At 34.7% G+C, this 21,829-nt stretch overlaps 1 protein-coding gene across 2 annotated transcripts; it reads left to right on the top strand.

Moving 5' to 3' along the window:
* The first annotated feature begins 10,530 nt into the window (after positions 1-10,530).
* On the top strand, positions 10,531-16,737 carry LOC114265304 (MA3 DOMAIN-CONTAINING TRANSLATION REGULATORY FACTOR 2). 2 transcript variants are annotated; one of them, XM_082921477.1, is made up of 6 exons: positions 10,531-10,811; positions 10,936-11,033; positions 12,498-12,833; positions 13,168-13,262; positions 13,516-15,346; positions 16,375-16,737. In XM_082921477.1, exons 3-5 carry the CDS (start codon positions 12,527-12,529, stop codon positions 15,337-15,339), a joined length of 2,226 nt encoding a protein of 741 aa, XP_082777603.1. In that variant the 5' UTR covers positions 10,531-10,811; positions 10,936-11,033; positions 12,498-12,526; the 3' UTR covers positions 15,340-15,346; positions 16,375-16,737. The 2 variants fall into 2 exon arrangements, with proteins under 2 accessions (XP_082777603.1, XP_082777604.1); XM_082921478.1 differs by lacking the exon at positions 10,936-11,033 and having other exon boundaries at positions 10,543-10,811.
* Positions 16,738-21,829: the final 5,092 nt, after the last annotated feature.

The raw sequence follows: 21,829 nt of genomic DNA, 5'->3' as shown, positions 1-21,829 counted from the left end.
GCAGTGAAGAACACAAAACTCAGCAAGTTCAGCGTTGAATAAGCTCAGGAACGAGAGAGAGAGATAAGGAAATGAATAGTGTGGTGAGTGATTAAAAAAAAACAAAGAGTTTTGTTTTGATGCAAGGACCAGAGGCGGGAACTGTTCAAAATTCACGGAGTACGAAGATGGCGTGACAGCTGCATTGGGCCAATCAGAGGGGGCCACATGTCATAGGAATGAGAAGCGATTCAGTTGCTGTGATTGAAGAGACGTTTTGACCGGACAGGAACAGCCCGGTGTGAATTTAGCTCGACTAGAAAGGCTAAAAGGGTTTTTTACCCGGCTGGAAAGGCTAAATGGTTTTAGCTCGGCTGGTAACAGGTAATCCCTATCATGCTACGCAAATGGAATTAAGGGGCAATTGAGAGGGTAATTTATACTTATAAATTGGGCCAAGCTGGGTAATGGGTCGTTATGGGCCATATTGCGAAGGGCTGAGTAAAAAGGCTATGAAGTTACTCCGGCCCAAGAGAGGTGTAAAGTTACTCCGGTCCGCGAGAGACCTGAAGTTACTCCGGTCCCAAAGAGCTTACGGTAAGTTCGGTCGTCACTCACAAAGTTATCCCGGTTTGGATCGGAATATTGGTTATTCCGGTCTAGATATACCATGGTTAGCATTAAGAAGAGCCAAGGTAAGAGCAGGGAATGGAAGAGCCGAGCTGGTGTTATCTCGGTCTAGTCTGTGGCTTAGCATAGCCATGCTTACCTCGGTCATGTTTAAGTCTGACCATGGTAGAACCATCTCACTTGGTTTATGTTGTGAAGGGGGTGTTGAAGGATAAATATTATCTTTTAGGAGTATGAATCCTAGGAGGACTCTACATGGAGGAGTAAAAGTCCTACTAGGATTGCCACGTGGAACCTATAAAAGCTTACAACATCACCTATGGAGAGGTAACACACAACCTTGATTCCTGAATATTTAGAGCTTTTGTCTACTTGTCTATTTTGTTGACTTAGAGGGCTTTCCGGCACACACCCGCCGGCTAGCTCACGTTTGTGTTTTCAAGGAGTAAAGCGACGACATTTGGAGGAACGCAGACTTGATCAACAGGATTATACGAGAAGGTTTATTTCTTTCCCGTATAGGTGGGACAATTACAAAAAAATCCCTGAGTTTGAGCATTCTAACAAAATAAATTTTCAATTTTGTCAATTTAAATTAAACTCTAATATTTTGATTTGTTTCAATATAAATCATTTGTTTGTTTTTGTTAAATATAATCTAACGGAAAAATGATAATTTAGTTATTAAACTTAATGTAGGTGTGTTTAAAATGTTTAAAATACCATTTTTATTGAATTTAATAATTAAAATATCTATTTTACATCGATTTTACTTAACGAAAATAGACAAATAACTTAGATTAAAAACAAATTAAAAGTTTAGAATTTAAATTAAAAAAATTAAAAATTCAAGGTTCATTTGATTATTGTTTACACTCCTCAGAAATTCCTATTGCCAATCAAGAAATGCTGCAGGTGTGAACACAAAAAAGATTGTTAATTAAGTGCGGGCGCGCCAGAATTTATGAACCTAATTCAAGGCATAGGAATTGTTGAATGTTTTTGAGAAATGACTATGTGTGACTAAGAGGAACGACTATTGGTTTGGACCCCAATGAAGAGGACTTTTAACAAAATTATAAGTACTAAAGATAATTAGACAAAAATTGTGACTTGTATTGATTGGAAATGATGTACAATTGATAATCTAAAATAATTAATCTAGGAAGCTAAAGTAATTAAGTTATGAGGCTATGATAACTAAGTTAAAATAATGAAGCTATGAAGCTAAGATAAAAGAGCTATAGAGCTATGATAAATGTATTGAAAGCTATGAAGTTAAGATAAACATGTTGATAGACATGTATTGAAAGACATGTGTTGAAAGACTCTTGGTCGAATGTTTGGTCGGGAATCCCTTCAATGTTGCACTTGGAGTCCTTTATATAGTGTTAAGAAAGTCCCTAATTCTGCACAACTGCTAGAAACATAGCAGCTCTTCCTGTTGACGGGAATGAGGTTACTGCTATGCCTTTGGCACGACAGTAACTGTTGTGTCTCAATTTGAGATTTATTATGGACTTATTTTTATGATTTGAACCGTTCATTTTGTAGGGTTTGTTAAGTACTTTATGCCTACCAAAAATTATATTCATCGAATATCAATAACTATGTGATCGGATTGCATATTTTTTATGCTATTTCTCAAAAGAAAAACTTATTGTTTATTTTTTTTATGATAAATGTAATTTGATCATATAGTTATTTATATCCGATTAATATGATTTTTGGTAACCATGAAGTACTTAACGAACCTTATAAAATCTATGGTTCAGATTATAAAAATAAGCCCATAATAAATCTCAAATTAAGACATAACAATCATTGCTGTGCCAAAGGCACAACAATAACCCCTCATCCTCCTGTTGACATGTATCCTTAATGCTAATCTTCATTCCCCAAGAGTAGGAACAGTTTTGATCTTTAAAGGCTAGAGCCTATCTTTATCACATTGACTTGGTTCGTTAAGCTCTAATAGGCCGCTACGTGTCCTTTAGACTTTGAATTTGACTTTATTCTGCTTGAGTTGAGAGACAAACTCCTTGTTTGTTGCATAAATGTCCTTTTTGTTGTCCATGCCTATCCTCAAGGAATTCCAAAAAAAATAATCTTGCCTTACTTGGAAAATTATCCCTTGATTGTAATTTATGTTGATCCTGCATATCTCTACAAAGATAGCATCGTTTAATTAATTAATCAAATCTTGTAAGCCTCATCACTTATCAACTAGATAAGGCATCAAAATAGGAGATAAATTTCAAAAATAAGAGATTAGCCTCAATCACCCCCTCAAATTTAGGAACGGTTAAGATTTATCCATCAAATCCAAGCAAATCTAAATTAATTAATTAATGAACCCAATGATTTGGCTAACTTAATTAATTAAAATAAATCAATTTTAGCCACCATCTCATTAGCCATGGTGGTGGGCCCTATAAAATCTTTAACCTTTAATTTTCCATCATCACGTGGCACAAATAATTAAAGAAATTATCATGGGACAATATTTGTCCAAAAAAAAAAAAAATACAAACAGTTACATGGTCAAACCTTTGCATTTTTATTTTTTTATATATATGTTTTTAATTTCTCCATTATTAAAATAACTCAAAATAGACCTTCGAAAGGCAAACCACACCATCTAATTCATGTAAAATGGTCTAAACAAAATCGTTACTCATTTGAAATTTCATCTCATATTATATCCTCTACATAAACATAGTAACTAATCCGATAATAGATAATTTAATCCACTAAATTCATGATATTAAAAACAACTAAGGGCCTTCAATATACCTTATCATCTTTTCTTTGATCCTAGGACTCAAAACGAACATATTACATAAATTCTCCCTAATCCCTAATATATTTTAACACGTCACATCACTAAATCTTAAATCCTACATTCTAAAGGAGTGCACACTATAACATTTTTTAAAAATTTATCCCAAATGAAACCAAAATTTAGAAATATATGTAATTTTCACATTATCTTTTTGTTGCTCCATATTCTTTTGAATGTTGAAAGTGAAGAGAGTAGGCAAAAATGTGTGGGCCCATAGTAACATAGGGGCTTCATCTTCTGCCTATACCGACTATTAAGGCCAAATTTGAGAAGATAAGAAAAAGTTAAAAAGTCAAGTTATTTAAAAAATTAAAAAATTAACACTATTCACCAAAAGTTAATAATTACGGCTGCACAATTCTCAATCCTAATTTTTCCCTACAAACCAATTTTTACAATTTTTTAATACATATTTTTTCATAAAAAGTCAAAAAATTAATCCAAACATCTAGATTTTTTTCCTCAATTTTTTAGTCCAAAAAGACAAATAGTGTACTTATTTAAGACACCCCAAACAACCCCTAAAATCAGAGATAGTTCACTTTTTCCCTGCGAAATTACATTTCAGTTAGACCATCTCCAACGGTAAACCAAGGTTGGCATTAGATTCAAATTTTGATGAAAAAAGCAGTTTTTGATGCTCCAACCGTTGCACCAAATTGATATCAAAATGAAAATGCAGCAAAAAAAACATCAAACTGGGAACAAGGTACAGATTTTACCAAATCACTGTTACTGACCGTTGGAAGAGCTACACCGATCAACCAGCTGGTTGCCCGGCCGGTTGACCAACCGGTCAACCGGTTCATCATATTATGCGACGAGTTTGAACTGTTTGAACTGATTGGTTTAAACTGGTCTGTGGCTTGACCGTTGGAGTTGAACCGGTCAACCAGCCGGTTGACCATCCGGTTGCCCGGTCTGAGCTTGGGAATGGTTGGTTTGAACTGGTTTTAACAGGTTTGGTATGAACAGGTTTATTTTGAGATAGGTTATTTTGTGGACTTGGAATAGTTTGGAATAATTTGAAGGGTGATATAAATTTCAATTTCATTGAAAATATAATTGAAATTGTTATCTTATATACATATTTTAAAACTAGTCGTTTCAATAAATTTACTGTTGCATGGACAGAGTATTTTGAAAATTTGCCGTTGATGATATAATTGAAATTGTTATCTCATATACATATTTTAAAAGTAGCCGTTTTAATAAATTTACCGTTGCATGGATAGAGTATTTTGAAAATTTACCGTTGATGATGTGTTCTATAAAATATATCTGTTTCGTATATCAAGCTGACAGAGTATTTTATTTTGAGAATAGCATTACATTGTATGTTGTGAATTTTGTTTCTTCTGTGTCATTTAGGAATTTTTTTCCTTTGAAACTTTAATTTATATTATTCGATTAAATTATCTGATTCTGAGGTTGAGTGTATATCATTCTAATATTTTTCAGTAACTTAGATATTGTATATACTGTATTTTTTTCAAACTATGGAAGATTTTGAAATGTTTGAGGAATCACAAATGTTTCAGCACAACAGTGATATTAATTTTATGTCGGAAACTTCGCGAAAACAGAACACACAGAGCAGTGATAGTCATTTTATTTCAGAAACTTCGCGAGAACAGAACACGCTGAGCAGTGATAATCATTTTATTTCAGAAACTTCTCGTGTTTCTCGTGGTAAAGCATTTACAATTATAGAAGATGAAACTTTATGTAGATCTTGGTTAGCAGTCTCTCAAGATCCCATTACTAGTAATAGTCAGACTATGGCTATATTTTGGGAACGAGTACTTGTTTTTTTAATTCACAATTGAGTGGTGAATCAAATCGAAACCGTATTTCTTTGTCTCACCGTTGGTCTGGCATGCAAAAGGCAATTAATAAATTCTGTGGTTTTCTTGAACAAATTCAACTGAGGCAACAAAGTGGAACAACTGAGGCAGACATTGTAACATTTATTTGTGTTATTAAATATCAAATTTCTTCTCTAAATGTATATTTGTTATTAAAGTTGTTGTAATTTTTTTTGTAGGTCGCTGAAGCAAAGCGGATGTATCATGCAATACAGAAAAAACACTTCACATGTGATACATGTTGGGATATTTTGCGCCGATGTTGTAAGTGGGATGAATTTCGAACACAATCCAAAAGGAGCACGCAACATGCTTATCCATGTTCGAATCCACCAACTGGAGAATCTGATGCATTTCAATCCAACCAGAATAATGTGGTGCGCGAATAACCATCTAATACATCAACACGACCAATTGATACTAAAGCAGCGAAAGAGAAGTTGAAAAATCAAACAACCCACGATAGTAGATTTGATAAAATGGCTGCCAACCAACCCAAAATTGTTGAAGTGTTATCAACTATCTCCGCTAGAACTATTGAGCGAGATGAACAAAAGGCGATCGACCGTGAGCAGAAAGCTACAGACCGTCGAAAAAGGGCCGAAGATAGGGAGGAACAACTAAAACTCCTATCTAAAATGAATGAAAGAGAACAACGAAATGAAGATCATAAAATAATGTCAATGGACATGACAATTTTAAATCCTATGCAAAGGGCGTACTACGAAGATCTTCAACGACAGATTTTATTTCGAACAACTAATAGATTGCCTTGAAATGTTCTGTATTACTGGTTTCATCTATTGGTGTCATCTATTGGAAAAGGAAACGGAAAAACTGTGTAAAATTATGTGAAATGTCTCACTTGCCTTTTCCATTTTTGTAAAATTAGAAATTAATTAATTTGCTCTAAGTTTTTGTTTCTTGAGATGGTTGAGTTCTATTCTCTGCTGCTACTTTGGATACCATATTGATTGGTAAAAACAAAAAAGCCTAATTGATAAGTAGTAATCATGAATGAAATTCTTCTTGATGGATATGTCAGATAAGGGGCTCATATTTTTACTTTTCTTCTACAATTCCCTACAACTATCTCAATGGGTTTTGTTCTTCTGTTAAGCAATCAAGTCCAAGGGCTATATCTTCGTATTGTTATAGATGATTACATTCTCACATACAAGGCTGCAAATCTCATGTCTCATTCTATCCTTGCATTGCAACCAAATGTAGGGATGTCAAATTGTTATTTGTTTGATTTTTACATGTTTTCTTATGCTACTGTTCTTGATGCTACTGTGATGCATATCTTCTTGATGCTAGGGCAACACTAATTTTTACATTCTCACTTCAATTAGGTGATGCATATCTTCTTGATGCTACTGTTCTCATCAACCCGAGTTTTAACTTTTATATATGCCTTTCTCGATTCTGTTTCATAGACAGTGTTGTAATGTCACTTAAAAAGAAAGAAAAATATAAAAGTAGGTTTTACAATTTCACCCTTCATTCAATCTGCTTCTTATCTTGATCTCAATGAATCTCCTCTATCTGCTTTCTCAAATAAGAATATGCTGTACATGTAGATACAGTGTTACAGATAAATACTTACATATAAATACATCTTTTATTCTTTTCTTTGGTTACCATGACACCTTTGAAAAAATTTCATAAAAATTGAAGTAATCAGAAACATTAATAAAATATTAAAGATTATAGCATGAGTGAAGCTCAAAAAGATGGTGCTAAAGTATTACCAAGGCAAGAGAATTTTATATCACGTAATATGACAAAATCACTACATTCATAAAAGAAATTTACCCAACAAAAGGTTGTGAAAATAATAAAAGACAAAACAATGCAAATACATAATGGCACACAGATCAACAGTCATTATCTGGTGGTGGTGGAGGAGGGAAGTAGTGATGGTATATGTCATTTACGCGTTGCTCAATTCTATCTATGCGATTGTTTGCCACGTCATGACGTCTTCCAATGTCCAAACGGAACTCACCAAATTGTTCAATTAATGAGTTCTGCACAGTGGCAAAAGTCTCAAACTGAGTACCCAACGAATTGACCTGGTTAGCCATTTGATGTTCCCATTGAACGCGTTGATGTTCCTATTCAACGCGTTAATTATAACGTTGTTCTTCCATGGCCAAAAACTCAGTCCAAAATATATCTGTGGTGAATCTAGTTTTCACCACGAAGATGCCACATATGTTCTATTAAATCATTACGGAGGGCATGATATGCATTCTTATCTCTAATACCTAAATGATGAGACAAAAATGATTAAAAGTCATTGGTAGGAGTAGAGGAAAGTTGCACTGGTGTGTTGGTTGATGAAATTTCATAATCAAAATCAAGGTGCTCCTCCCTTTCATCTTTGACAATCTTATTGTGTAATATAATGCAACTCTGCATTATGTTGGCAAGCATTTTCGGATCCCAAAACGTACAGCACCACCTATAATTGCGAAGCGAGATTGAAGGACTCCGAATGCCCACTCTACATCTTTCCTGGCAGACTCTTGGATCAATGCAAAATGTTGTCTCTTTGCTCCTTGGGGAGAAGAAATTGTTTGAACCAGTGTTGCCCATTGCGGGTATATACCATCAGCAAGGTAATAACCCATATCGTAACTATGTCCATTAATAGTGTAATGGACATGGGGAGCCTTACCTTGCGCAAGATCAGAAAACAAAGGTGACCGGTCCAATACATTCAAGTCATTGTGTGAGCCCGGCATTCCAAAAAATGCATACCAAAGCCATAAGTCATAAGAAGCTACTGCTTCAAGAATAATGGTTGGCTTTTTTTGATGGCCTACGTATTGACCTTGCCATGCTTTTGGACAATTTTTTCACTTCCAATGCATGCAATCTAAACTTCCCAACATACCCGAAAACCCCCGAACCTCCCCAATAGCATGTAATCTAGCAATGTCAGTTGGTGTCGGAGATCTCAGATATTCTACTCCAAAGATTTCAATCACTGAATTACAAAATTGTTGCAAACTTTGAATTGCAGTGCTTTCCCCAATACGTATGTAACTGCATCTGCTACGACACCATATGATAATATTCTCATCGCTGAAGTCATTTTTTGTAGGGGAGATAATCCAACTACATGAGCTGCATCTTGTTTTTGAATAAAATATGAATTGTGTGCTTGGATTGCATTCAAAATTCGCAGATACAAAGGACGACGCATTCAAAAACGTCTCCGAAATATTGTAGCTGAATACACTGGATTTACAACAAAATAATCTGCAAGCAAACTGCCATGACTTTGCCTTCTATCTCTGCGTGTATACTTGTGGTCTACAACACAACCACCTATTTTCTTTGAGCTATCACTTGACGTAAGAATCTAAAGCATACTACTGTTATTCTGCTCATAAGACCCTAAAAATGTGACCATATATTCATCATCAGAGGAGGAGGAAGAAGAAGAGGATGAAAATAAAGTCAATATCATGGATTTGAAAGTATCCATTATGCTCTGTTTTGTTTAAGCTATGATCCTTGTGGAGTTGTCTAGTATATGAATAATAATGTGTTTATATGAGATTTTATTTGGAAAATCGTTGTTACGGGTAAACCAAAACCCCATATATGTAATGGAGGGAAAAAGAAATAGGAAAAGAATTGGGAACAGAAATGGAGGGAAATAAAAAAAAAAAAAAATCTCTTACCGGTCGACCGGCCGGTCAACCAACCGGTCGCCCCTCCACCAGTTCACATCGGTCAGTTCACCTTGGTTGGTTCAAACAGTTCAAAAATGTTATAAAAAAAAAAAAATTCCTCCTAACCGGTCGACCATCCGGTTGTCCTGAAGGAGATTTGATGAAGGTGAACCGTTGGAGCATTCAGTATCAAATTGGCCATTTTTTAACTCAAATTTGATGAAACATTAAGCGAACCGTTGGAGATACTCTTAATACAGCAAGCCTGAATGCAGCTGCACTTGGGGATCGTGAATTTCCTCTAAGGCGAAACATAGCGCCAAACCCCTTGAGGGATTGTGGGCCAGGTATTTATGTAATGCTAGAGATCTATCCTACTTATTTTTAAAGATAAATAGTAATATTAGACTAATAATGAGGTGAGATTCATAAACTCTAAACCTTAAAGGGTTGGATAATATATAATTTAATCAAATAAATTCATGATATTAAAAATAACTAGGGGCTGCAATATGCCTTATCCGCTTATCTCTCTAATCCTAGGACTCAAAATAAACATGTTAACGCTTCATCATCCCTAATATATTTTAACACGTCACATCATTAATATTTTTGTAGTAATTGTTTTTAATAGGGACCATGTACATTTTTGTTAGTACAAAAAAATACCGAAGTATAACTAATTTATGCATCTAGTTAATTTAAAAACGTAAAATCGCACTATCAAATTTTATCAAATTTTTTACCTACAATTTTATCAATTTTTTTTATTAGAAACAATCTTCAAGCATCTCGTCTTATGAAGAACTAGAATTTGATAACTTGAAATAATTATGAAATATTCTTTTTATTTATACAAATTTTTAAAAAATATTTGGATTAACATATTTGGAAATAGAGTTAAAAATTTCCCTCTAATATTCTGTCCTACTTTTGGGATTCATTACCCAATAAGTCTTGATAAATTTATCAGTCTCTCTTATTTTTATGAATAAATTTACAGTGACAAATTTATTAGTTACGACTTGTAGGTAAATAAAAAATAAGGGGGAAATTATAAAAAAATCCACACAGTTTTTCATTGTAACAAAATAAATCTTGAATTTTTAATTTTATTAATTTAAACCATGAAATTTTGATTTGTTTTCAATATAAATCATTTGTCAATTTTCGTTAAGTAAAATCCATAAAAAAATGAGTGTTTTGGTTATTAAACTCAATAAAACATGATATTTTAGATATTATATATATATACTAAAATAATTTTTTTTCTATTAATTTTACTTAATGCAAATAGATAAATTGTTTAAATTACAAAAAAAATAAAATAAAATATTAGAGTTTAAATTGTCAAAATTAACAATTCAAAATATATTTTGTTTGAAAATCAAGCTCTGATATATTTTTTTGTACAATTTATTATTTAAATTAAAATGTTTGGTGGAGAATTAAAATTTGTATTTTCAAATGTTATAATAATTAACATTTCCTTAAATGGTAATTACACATTGCACGATGACAGTTACTTGACCCAACTACTTTCCCGGGCTTTTTGTTTTCCGTTTCTAAAGCCATAGCAAACGCGTTCTCATCCCACGACTCTCCATCGGGATCTTCGTCGATTTTCCCAACTGAACCCAAAACCGATCCTTTCGTTATCCACGATCTCACTCCCCTCCCTCCCTCCCTCCCACACCAATACCTTTTGCGAAACTCATGGTTTTTGAATCGACTCCGAACTCACTCCAACTGCAACAATCGTAACGGAACACGATCGTTTTACCGATTTGAATGAAGGTAACCCACAAGTTGTAGAAATTTTTTTAGAATGCTTTGTGATTTTTGTACTGAATTTTCTGTTTCATTCGAATTATGATGTGATTATGATGTGATTTTAATGTGTTTGTTTCGGTGAGGCAAGCGATCGAACAGTTTGTGGGTGCGGTGTTTGTGGAGTTGTTCCGCGGCGAAGTGGTGCGAACTAGTTGCAATAGAATTCCAATAAAAAAAAAAAAATCAGTAAGTGATCTATTTCCAGTGAATTTAGATGCAAAATAGCGGTGGGTGTGATGTGTTTGCAATTTTACTTCTTAGGTTTTGGGCGATTTGATGAATTTGATGAATGATATTTAGCAGTCGTTCTCTTATGAGAACTGTTAATTTGGATAGGTATTACTGAAAAAGAAAAAAAATCTTGTTAAAAACTTTTGAGTTGTGTGCTTTATATATCCATTGTCATCGGAAAATTGATGAAAAATCGTTCTAAATGGAACTAGAAGATGGGCACACCAACATGGGTGTGCTTGAAATCAGAGATTGATAGGTGTATTTGAATTTGACAGTTGCATAATTTGACAGTTAGAGAAAGGAAGTTTAAGAATTAAAAAAAGTTGTGACATCCACACCAAACGACTCTGTTAGCTTTATGTAATAGTATATATGCATATGTATATAAGAATATAGATAATATAAGTAATATTCACCAAGAATGTTCATTCGATGTTTCATAGGGAGACTAAGGAGTGACCATTTCATTCCAATCCATCTTGATTGCTGGTGAACTGTGGTGCACATAATCAATGAATAAATGCAAAGAAAGAAGAAAAACAATAACTTTGTTTGGTTTTAATTGATTTTTTGAAAATTGAATTTTTTGTTTTTCGTACTTTTTTTGTTTTGTTTTAGTGAATTTTTAAAATATTGTAAGTAAATTTTTTATTTTTATTTTCTAGATGTACATAACTTAGATGCACCTAAAAAGTAAAATATTTGTGAAAAAATATTTTAAAAATTCAATAAATACACAAGAATACGAAAATTTACTGAATTTTTATATTTTTTTTGTATTTGATGAATTTTTTAAAAGATTTTTTCCATAAATATTATACTTTTTAAGTGTATCTAAAAAATAAAAAAAAGTCTTAAAATATTAAAATTTTTGATTAAAAACAAAAAAATACGAAAAACAAAAAACTCAATTTTTCTGAAACCAAACAAGGTATGATGTTATTTTAGGTTTTGATCTGATGTGCCTAGGTTGATGGCAATGGTAGCTGACCCTTGCTACGTCTGGCCAAGAATGGAAGGGGAAAGGGTGAAACTGGTATACATGAAGAAAAGAAGAAGATAAAAGGGAAAAAAAAAATGATGACATGAATGAAGAAAAATAATTGTGGGGAAAAAAAGAGAGTGAGTTATTTATTTCTCAACAAACAAATTGCTTAAGAAATTTTGAAGTAAGTGAATATTTTCGTAAGCCACTTCTCGTGATTTGGAATAATAGGATAACTTAAAAAGAGGATGAGTTGATGAGAATAGTAAAGAACGGTTTTTAGAGAATATGGCATAAACAAAAATAACAAAAACAAACTAAAAGTATGATATATAGGATGTAATATAATGCACACACGAGTGTGTGCCATCATTTTAGTTGCTATTATTCTAGAAGATTAATTGTATGCTCTCTCATTACTTTGTGGCTAGTAATTGGGCAGTGGTGTTCAAATCTATTAATGATGGATTTCGCTGATGGGCATATGTCAAATGAGCATCGGGAGCTACTCCGATCTGCTTCAGAAAGTGCAGATCCATTATCTGTTTCTCCGTTAGAGATCTCCACGTCTCTGAAGATATCAAGATCTCCAAATTCTCCAAGGTCCCCAAAGGTGCCAAGATCTCCAAGTTCTCCGAAGTCTCCGAAGTCCCCAAGGTCTCCAAGTTCCTCAAAGGGTCATCATGCCAAACAGGGCACAAGCAAGGGGAGTCCACTTAAGAATGACAGGCATTCACATTCTGGAGTCGATGGCCGTCCCAAAAAAGGTAATCTATTACTCTCTAATAGTTAATCTGAATTTTGAAGTATATGATATGGAAGTTTTCCTTTTGTTGTGACTACACAGCCATAATTAACTTTTCTGTTCAAAATCTTTTAAGGGAACTGTTCTCCTATGCATAGGACATGCCAAACTTTTATTCATTGCAACCGTACAATTTTAAATGGTCATTGAAGTTTGGTTGCAGATAGAAGTGGGTTAATTTGTGCATTCTATGGCTTTCACATGCTTTTTTCTTTGTGGATTAGATGATTAATTTCTTAATTTGTAGAATTGAGTGTGGTTTTCAGCTCATTCTATTTAAAAATATCACTATGCAGGTGGTGCAGGAGGAAAAGGAACTTGGGGAGGTTTACTTGATACGGATGACAGTTATTCTCTTGATCGTAATGACCCAAACTACACCAGCAATGAGGTAGGTTCTCTTTTTATTTTTATTTTTTTCTGTTGAGGTAGGTAGAGCTCGGAGTCTTGGACCCTTTTATTGCTTCAAGTGAATTAGCACTCCACCCTGGCTTTTGTTTTTGAATTTTGATGTAAATGATCATGATAAATCATCTCATTAAGGGAAGACAAATACTGTTTAACTGTGTATTCTAAGTTTCTCAGGTTCATAGTGCCACTTTCCTATTGTTGACAGTCACCAAGATGAAAATATTTGGTTGCAGGAAATTGAAAGAAAACCTAGCTCTCCATTTGAGGAGTACAAAAAAACGGTTGCTGTTATTGTGGAGGAATATTTTGCCACTGATGATGTTATCTCAACTGCAAATGAATTAAGGGAACTCGGAATGCCAAGCTATAATTATTATTTCGTGAAAAAGCTCATCTCAATGGCCATGGACAGGTACAACAAAGAGAAAGAAATGGCTGCTGTTTTGTTGTCCTCACTGTATGCTGATGTCATTGATCCCCCACAAGTTTGCAAAGGCTTCAGTAAATTGGTGGAATCCACAGATGATTTGATTGTAGATATACCAGACACAATTGATGTTCTTGCATTATTCATAGCTCGAGCTGTGGTTGATGACATACTGCCTCCTGCATTTTTGACAAAAGAAATGGCTGTCTTACCCAAGGATTCAAAGGGGATTGATGTCATTAAAAGAGCAGAAAAAAGTTACCTATCAGCCCCTCTCCATGCAGAAATTATTGAACGGCGTTGGGGGGGCAGCAGAAACAAGACAGTTGAGGATATCAAGGGCCAGATAAACAATCTTCTGATAGAGTATGTAGTCAGTGGCGATAAGAAAGAGGCTTGCAGATGCATTAAGGACTTGAAAGTTCCATTTTTCCACCATGAGATAGTTAAGCGGGCTATTATAATGGCAATGGAAAGGCGGCAAGCTGAAGATCGGCTTCTGGATTTGTTGAAGATGGCTGCCGAAGAAGGTTTGATCAATTCAAGTCAAATATCAAAGGGATTTGGTCGGATTATTGACTCTGTTGATGACTTGTCACTTGACATACCAAATGCAAGGCAGATATTGCAGTCGTTGATCTCCAAGGCAGCGTCAGAGGGATGGTTGTGCGCTTCATCTTTGAAGTCACTGTCATTAGAGCCTGAAAAGCGATCTTTAGAAGATAGTGCTGCTAAAGTATTCAAGGTGAAAGCTCAATCCATGATTCAGGAGTATTTTTTATCCGGTGATATTTCAGAGGTGAGTTGTTGTCTAGAATCAGAGAACAGTTCTTCTTCTCCTGAACTTAATGCTATATTTGTCAAGAGACTAATAACACTGGCGATGGATCGAAAAAATAGGGAGAAAGAAATGGCTTCTGTATTATTGTCCTCCTTGTGCTTTCTGGCTGATGATGTGGTAAATGGCTTTGTTATGTTGATAGAATCTGCAGATGATACTGCTCTTGACATTCCAGTTGTTGTCGAGGATCTGGCAATGTTTTTAGCTAGAGTGGTGGTGGATGAAGTGTTAGCCCCACAACACTTGGAGGAGATTGGTAGCCAGTGTTTGGGGCCGGATTCAATAGGGAATAAAGTGCTCCAAATGGCCAAGTCATTGCTGAAGGCTCGACTTTCTGGTGAACGGATTTTGAGGTGTTGGGGTGGTGGAGGAAGCAGCAGGAATGGATGGGCAATTGAGGATGTCAAGGAAAAGATTGGAAAACTTTTAGAGGAGTTTGAGTCTGGAGGGGATAAAAGGGAAGCTTGTCGCTGCATAAAGGAGTTAGGGATGCCATTTTTTCACCATGAGGTTGTTAAGAAATCGTTGGTGTCAATTATGGAGAAGAAGAATGATAGATTGTGGGGTTTGCTTGGAGAGTGTTTTAGCACAGGACTCATAACTATGAATCAGATGATGAAGGGTTTTGGGAGAGTAGCTGAATCTCTTGATGACTTGGCTTTGGATGTTCCTGACGCTGATAAGCAATTTACACGGTACGTTGATCGGGCTAAGGCTGAAGGGTGGTTGGATTCATCATTTAGCTTCAGCAGATCAGGACATCCAGTAGAGAATGGCTTTTGTTCATGATGCCGAGGTATGTTCTGCAGTTTTTTTCCCTGTTTCAATCTACCTCCGAATCCATATTGTAGCTGTCAGAATTGATTTCTGGATCAGATAAATTGGATTTTAGTAATAAAGCATTATAAGGTTTTTCATAGTAATTGTGATAACAATCATTTGCGATCAAGTTCAGGTAAACCAGTAGTCAAAATGAACTGTTGAGCCTTTAATTTCTCAGTTCTTCCAGCATACTTTGGATATCAATTAATGTAAAGATAAAGGATCAATAGTGAAATTAAAAGAAACTGGTGAATTGGTATGTCAAAAAGCAATATGTTTAGCTACAATTTGGTTATGTTTATGACTTTTTTGGTGAGTAGAACAAATGTATGATGCTGAGCTTCCAAGGTGATAAAGATGGGAGCTAATCCTACTATACACGAGCACCTATATTCTAATTAATATTTCTGCCATTCACAATAATAGGCTCATCATATTTGTTTCATGCACACAACCTCTTAATACATCGTCTCTTTGAAATTGGCAGCTGCAAAAAACTGAATGTCTATTTCAATGAAGATAAGTAAACAAGGGTTATTATGTTTGGCCGTTGTTAGACTGAGCAATGAGCATGGATGTTAGTGCTTAAATTTTTTAACACCTTATCCACTAGTGTAAGGTGTAGAAATTAGCTTCTTGAAATGTTTGATCATTTACAGTATATTATGTAAAGGCAACGGACACAAAAAACTAACAACTGACACTCACATCCCTGATCCCTAATGTAGCCTCGCGCAAGGGGTGTGCATCATTTTATTTGATTGCAGTGGTTGGTTTCTGTGTCCCGCATTCCTTTTGTTTTGGTTTCGGTTTTGGTTTTGTCTTCTTTTTTCTTTCTTCTTTTTCTAAATGCCGTTTTGCTGAAGTATTTACTATTCTTCTGTAGCAACAATTTTGTAGATTTCATGAAAATGCATTCATAAAACATAAACCTTAGAACTTATAAATGTTTCTATTGATGTTCTTGTTATCATTTTACTCATTTACTTGTATCCATGCTAGATTCTGTTCTTGGATATGCATTTCACACAACTACTTCATCAAAGGGATACAAATTCATCAGTCTTCCTTTCATGTGGATGCTATAAAGGTCAAGGTTCAAGATTTATTGCAGAATCAATCTTCTACCGTGGCGCTTCTAATTCTAACTAAAGCAAGGTCATATGTATCTTGGTTTTGCTACTTTAAAAATTTGATACTTGCAGATGACAAAAGAAGTTGAGTCAGGATTAGTGTTTCAATTTTTGTTTAGATTTTACTAATTCAAAGGAAGTAGCAATAAAAGAATTTGGAAGGTGTACTTATAAATTGGATTGTGTTTAGTTAGATTTAATTTGAATCAAATTTGCTATTATATTGATTGTATAGCATGGCTTAGAAGTGTGGTTTGGTGTGTGCAGGTTTCATCTGTTGAGAACTTTGGTGCATAAGATTTATTTGAGGCCTCAAATCAGAATGGACTAAAAAAAAAAAAAAAACTTGTTTCAACTCGTTAGAAGATTAAATATATATATATATATATATATTTCAAATAAATTTTTTCTCCAACTGGCCTACTTTGTCATCAAGTACCAGCGCTTATGAATAAATTTCAAATGAACGCAATCACCCTTAAATCACGTTTGCATTTTGGCGCCTATGATAGTTGAACATGAGACTTTCGGGAAAGGATGTAAATAAAGGTAGATTACATAGACTTACTAACCTCTCATTTATAATCCTTTAGCTACTAAAACATCCGTTTGAGTTGAAATATTTTCCACTATGCATTAAAAGCCCTTAACTCAATATTGGATTTAGCATAATCAACATTCCAACATACTAAAATTTTTTATTCTCAATTTGTATTTTTTTTTTTTTTTGGGGGGGGGGGGGGGGGGGAGAAGAATAATTTCTATGCTTCTACAAAAGATGTAAACAAAGAAAGGTAGATTAGGCTTTTGCAAAAGATGTAAAAATATGTAAACAAATAAAGGTATATTACATTTTTTTGCAAAAGATGTAAACAAATAAAAGTAGATCATACAGGTCTTGAGTTGTGGAAAAATAAGATGTACCTATTATTGCACATAAATATAATGGGAATTGAGTCTAGTTTACTCATAAATGGACGATTTATTATTAAAAATACAAATGTTGTATAGTCAGAAATGATATGATGGTATGACAACTAATGTTGGATCAATTTAATTTTTTGTATGGAGGGTTTTTTTCAATTGATTGTATAAGATGAATAGTTTAGAACACAAAAATATACCAAGTTAGACCCATAAAGGGACAATTTTAACAAATCCAAACTTGCTTTTAAGTAACTAAGGAGGAAACATGAAGGTTTGAACCCTTCTCTCATAATAAGTTTAGCTATGCAAAAATTAGTCACATCAATCGAACATATAATGTATTTTGACAAACAAATTTTTTGAAAGTGGAACACAACGAGATATCTTGTAAAATTCTATCTATTTATGTGAATCTATTTTCATTTATGTATTTGATTTCTATAATTGTAGCAAGATTATTTCACTTATTAAAATAAGAAATAAACTTTATTAAAACAACCATCACAGGCTATCATGACGTTTATATGTAGCAAATACAAGAGGTGACATTTCAAGGCTCTTGACAATTTGGGGTGATCGGAACAAGCCTCTTTACCTCAAAATTTGTTGATACCAATGAGAGAGCCTTAAATTGGAGGACGTAGAGATGTTTTTGTTGGGGAATTTTCAAAATGATTTTTAAAATGTGTAGTTTAATTTTTGAGTGTTTTCAAAACCTTCTTTATTTTTCTTTGGAAAGCTTGAAATAAGTTTGGGGACTTTGTCCCACATCGGAAATAGAAGAAAACATGGAACACTTAATAAAGTGCTACATGAAATATTTCTTTGAATATGGCATTATGGAATAGATGCTAGTGTACATGCACTCACACCGCAACCATCCGCACATGCACACGCGCATGGTGTGGGCTGTGTGGCGTTTGATGGCGCACTTTGCACTTAGCACGGACCCATCGGATAGGTTGGAGCGAGGATGTGGATCCAACATGGCATGGGTGACATGGAATACAGTCAGCACCATGTGGTGTCCATTGGCGATGAGTCAACCAAACGGTTGTACGGATGTGTTTTCGATCTGGAGCGATTTGATCGTAGCTGTTGATTAGAGATGCGCGCAATTATACGGATGGGATGGCACCTGATCGTGATCAGGTGTGATTAGTCAAGGCATCTATTCGGTGTGAGAATGATTTGCACCATAGATTGTTGATCCAACGGTAAGATCTAATCGGATGCGATCAAAGGACGTGACCATTCGATCAGATGCATCAAGGCCTACAAATAGGCTGTGAAATCAGCCATTTCAATCCATCTAAAATCCTAAAAAGCATTCCTGTAATTCTCTCTCTCTTCCTCTTGATTTAGAGTTTTCGATCAAGAGTTTTTTAAGCAAGTTTCTGTTTCTCTTATTGGTAATCAAGTTCTGTAGACTTGATTATCAGTATCTTGGTTTTTTTGATTATATCAAGAGTATTCTAATCTACTATCATCAGTGCAGACGTCGGTAGACTTGATCTTAGGTCAGGCTTCATTGTATCCTGGAGGCGAATTTGCTGTAACTCCTTGCACACTTTTTGGTGGATGCAAATATTGTCTTTAGGAAAGCGACTTAGTAATGCGACTTGAAGCATCAAATTTTCTGTTCTACATAGACAAGGTCATCGCCAAGTTTTGAAGACCCGAAGACCATCAATTGAAGAATTCAAGACTATTTGTTCCAACAATCTAAAGACAATATTTAGATATGACGATGTCTATTCAGAAAATGACTCAAGATTTCATGAAGCCTGATCATTTTGATGGAGGAAATTTCCGACGCTGGCAAAAGAAGATGCACTTTTTGCTCACCACTCTCAAAGTGGTCTATGGGCTGACTACCCCCTATCTGGTGGAGCAAGAAGGCGAGACTATGGGGAAAACCTATACTAGGACCTAATGGGAGAATGACGGCTACATTTGCTGAGGACACATTCTGAATGCGCTGTCAAACTCTATGTTCGATGTGTATCAACATCTGGAAACGACAAAGCAACTCTGGGACATATTATAGTCAAAGTACCTCATCGAGGATGCCACTAGTAAGAAATTTCTTGTTAATAATTTTATGCATTTTACTATGATTGATACAAAACCCATTATGGAACAATTCCATGAGATTCAACACATTTTGAGTTAGTTTCGGCAAAAGAATATGAACATGGATGAATCTATTGTAGTTTCGTCTATAATAGAGAAACTGCTATCTTCTTGGAAGGATTTTAAGAAAACTCTGAAACACAAAAAGGAAGATATAACTTTAGAGGAATTGGCTCAACACCCCCAAGTTGAGGAAGAGCCAAGACTTCTTGAAAGTAAAGAAAACCAATTGGCTCAGACTTCTAAGATTCACATGGTGGATAATGGCAAGAAGTTCAACAAAAAGAAGCGTAAGCGCAACTCCCAATTTGAGAAAGATGCTAAGAGGCCGAAAGGATTTTGTTGGCATTGTGGCAAGTCGGGGCACTTCAGAAATGAATGCCGGTCATTCAAGAAGAAGCCAGAAACATCAAATGCGAAGAACAAGTTTGTGGCTGTTGTATCCGAGGTGAACATGCTCGAAGATGCTGGTGACTGGTGGATTGACTCAAGAGCAACAAGGCACATCTACAACGACAAGAGTCGTTTCACTACTTATGAACAAGTGAGTGATGGAACAGTTCTCTACATGGGCAACTCTTCAACTGCTGCTATCAAAGGCAAAGGGATGGTGGATCTAGAGTTCACATCTGGAAAAGTCTTAAGTCTTAATGATGTTTATCATGTACCTGATATCAGGAAAAATCTTGTATCTGGAAGCTTGCTTAAGAAGCATGGTTTCAAGTTAGTATTTGAGTCGGACAAATTTGTCCTATCTAAGGGTGAGATTTTTGTTGGAAAGGGCTACATGTATCAAGGAATGTTCAAACTTAACGTTTTCAATAATACATCTATTTCTGCTTATATTGTTGATTCTCTTTCTTTATGCATGCTCGTTTAGGTCATGTTAATTTTAGGAAAATGCATGACATTGTTAATTTAGATTTAACTCCTAAGTATGACATTGACATGTTTGAAAAATGCAAATTTTGGTGCAATCTAAAATTACTCGCATTCCATTTATTAAAGTAGATAAAATCACATCTTTGCATGAACTTGTGCATAGTGATGTATGTGACATGCATAGTAACCCCACTAGAGGTGGTAAGAAATATTTTGTAACATTCATTGATGATTTTTCCAAGTACTGTCATATCTATCTTTTGCATTCAAAAGATAAGGTGCTTGATAAATTCAAGATTTTTAAGACAGAAGTAGAAAATTAGTGTAATATCAAAATAAAGAGACTTAGGTCTGACAGAGGTGGTGAATACCATTTTCTAGAATATTGTGAAAATGTTGGTATTATTTATGAGAAGTCTGCAGCCTACACACCACAACAAAATGGAGTAGCTGAAAGAAAGAATAGGACATTAGCAGAAATGATTAATGCTATGCTTTCTTACTCTAATTTAAGTTCTGGTTTTTGGGGTGAAGCCTTGGTCATTGCCTGTCACATACTTAATAGAATTCCTCTCAAAGGAAGAAATGTTACTCTTTATGAACTTTGGAAAAATAAGAAACCTAATCTTGGTTACTGGAAAACATGGGGCTGTAGAGCAATAGTCAGATTGCCTGAACCTAAGAGGAAGAAATTAGGTGAAAAAGGAATTGAATGCATATTCCTTGGCTATGCTATACGTAGCAAAGCATATCGGTTTCTCGTAGTAGAGCCTAATGGTTCAGTGGAAACAAATACCATCATTGAATCACGTGATGCAGTATTTTATGAGAATCGTTTCACAATCATTCCAAGCTTGGATTCTAATTAAGAAAATGAATCAACTCCTTTGATGTCTACAGAGGAAAGTGAACGACATGAACCCATTGAGCTTAATGAACCTAATGAGGTTATTGAGCTAAGAAGGAGTAAGAGGGCTAGGACTAAGAAGTCATTTGGCCCTGATTTCATTATTTACCTTGTAGAAGGAACTAGGAAAGCTTTTTCTAAGCAAACAATAATTTCTTTGAATATGGATTCAGATCCATTAACCTTTAAGGAGGTTATGAAGTCTCAAGATGTTTCTTTTTGGAAAGAAACAATAAACAATGAGATGGATTCTATCATGGGTAGCAATACTTGGATACTTGTTGATTTGCTACCTAGATCCAAACCAATTGGTTGTCAATGGATTTTCAAAAGGAAAATGAATGTTTATGGCACAATTGACAAGTTCAAAGCAAGATTAGTTGCTAAGGGTTTTACTTAAAAGATGGGTATCGATTATTTTGATACATATGCGCCGGTGGCTAGAATCACCACTATTCGAGTGTTGATTGCC

Source organism: Camellia sinensis, chromosome 3, assembly GCF_055761805.1.
Source record: "Camellia sinensis isolate YWXY chromosome 3, ASM5576180v1, whole genome shotgun sequence".
Lineage (NCBI taxonomy): Eukaryota > Viridiplantae > Streptophyta > Magnoliopsida > Ericales > Theaceae > Camellia > Camellia sinensis.
Note: the sequence above shows the minus strand (reverse complement) of the source record. Positions and strands in the feature narration are given on the sequence as shown.

Coding starts and splice junctions, on each gene's coding strand:
- LOC114265304 (XM_082921477.1), top strand. CDS start 12,527: ATGATGGATTTCGCTGATGGGCATATGTCAAATGAGCATCGGGAGCTA. Junction 12,834..13,167: donor CGATGGCCGTCCCAAAAAAG/GTAATCTATTAC, acceptor ATCACTATGCAG/GTGGTGCAGGAGGAAAAGGA. Junction 13,263..13,515: donor CAAACTACACCAGCAATGAG/GTAGGTTCTCTT, acceptor ATTTGGTTGCAG/GAAATTGAAAGAAAACCTAG.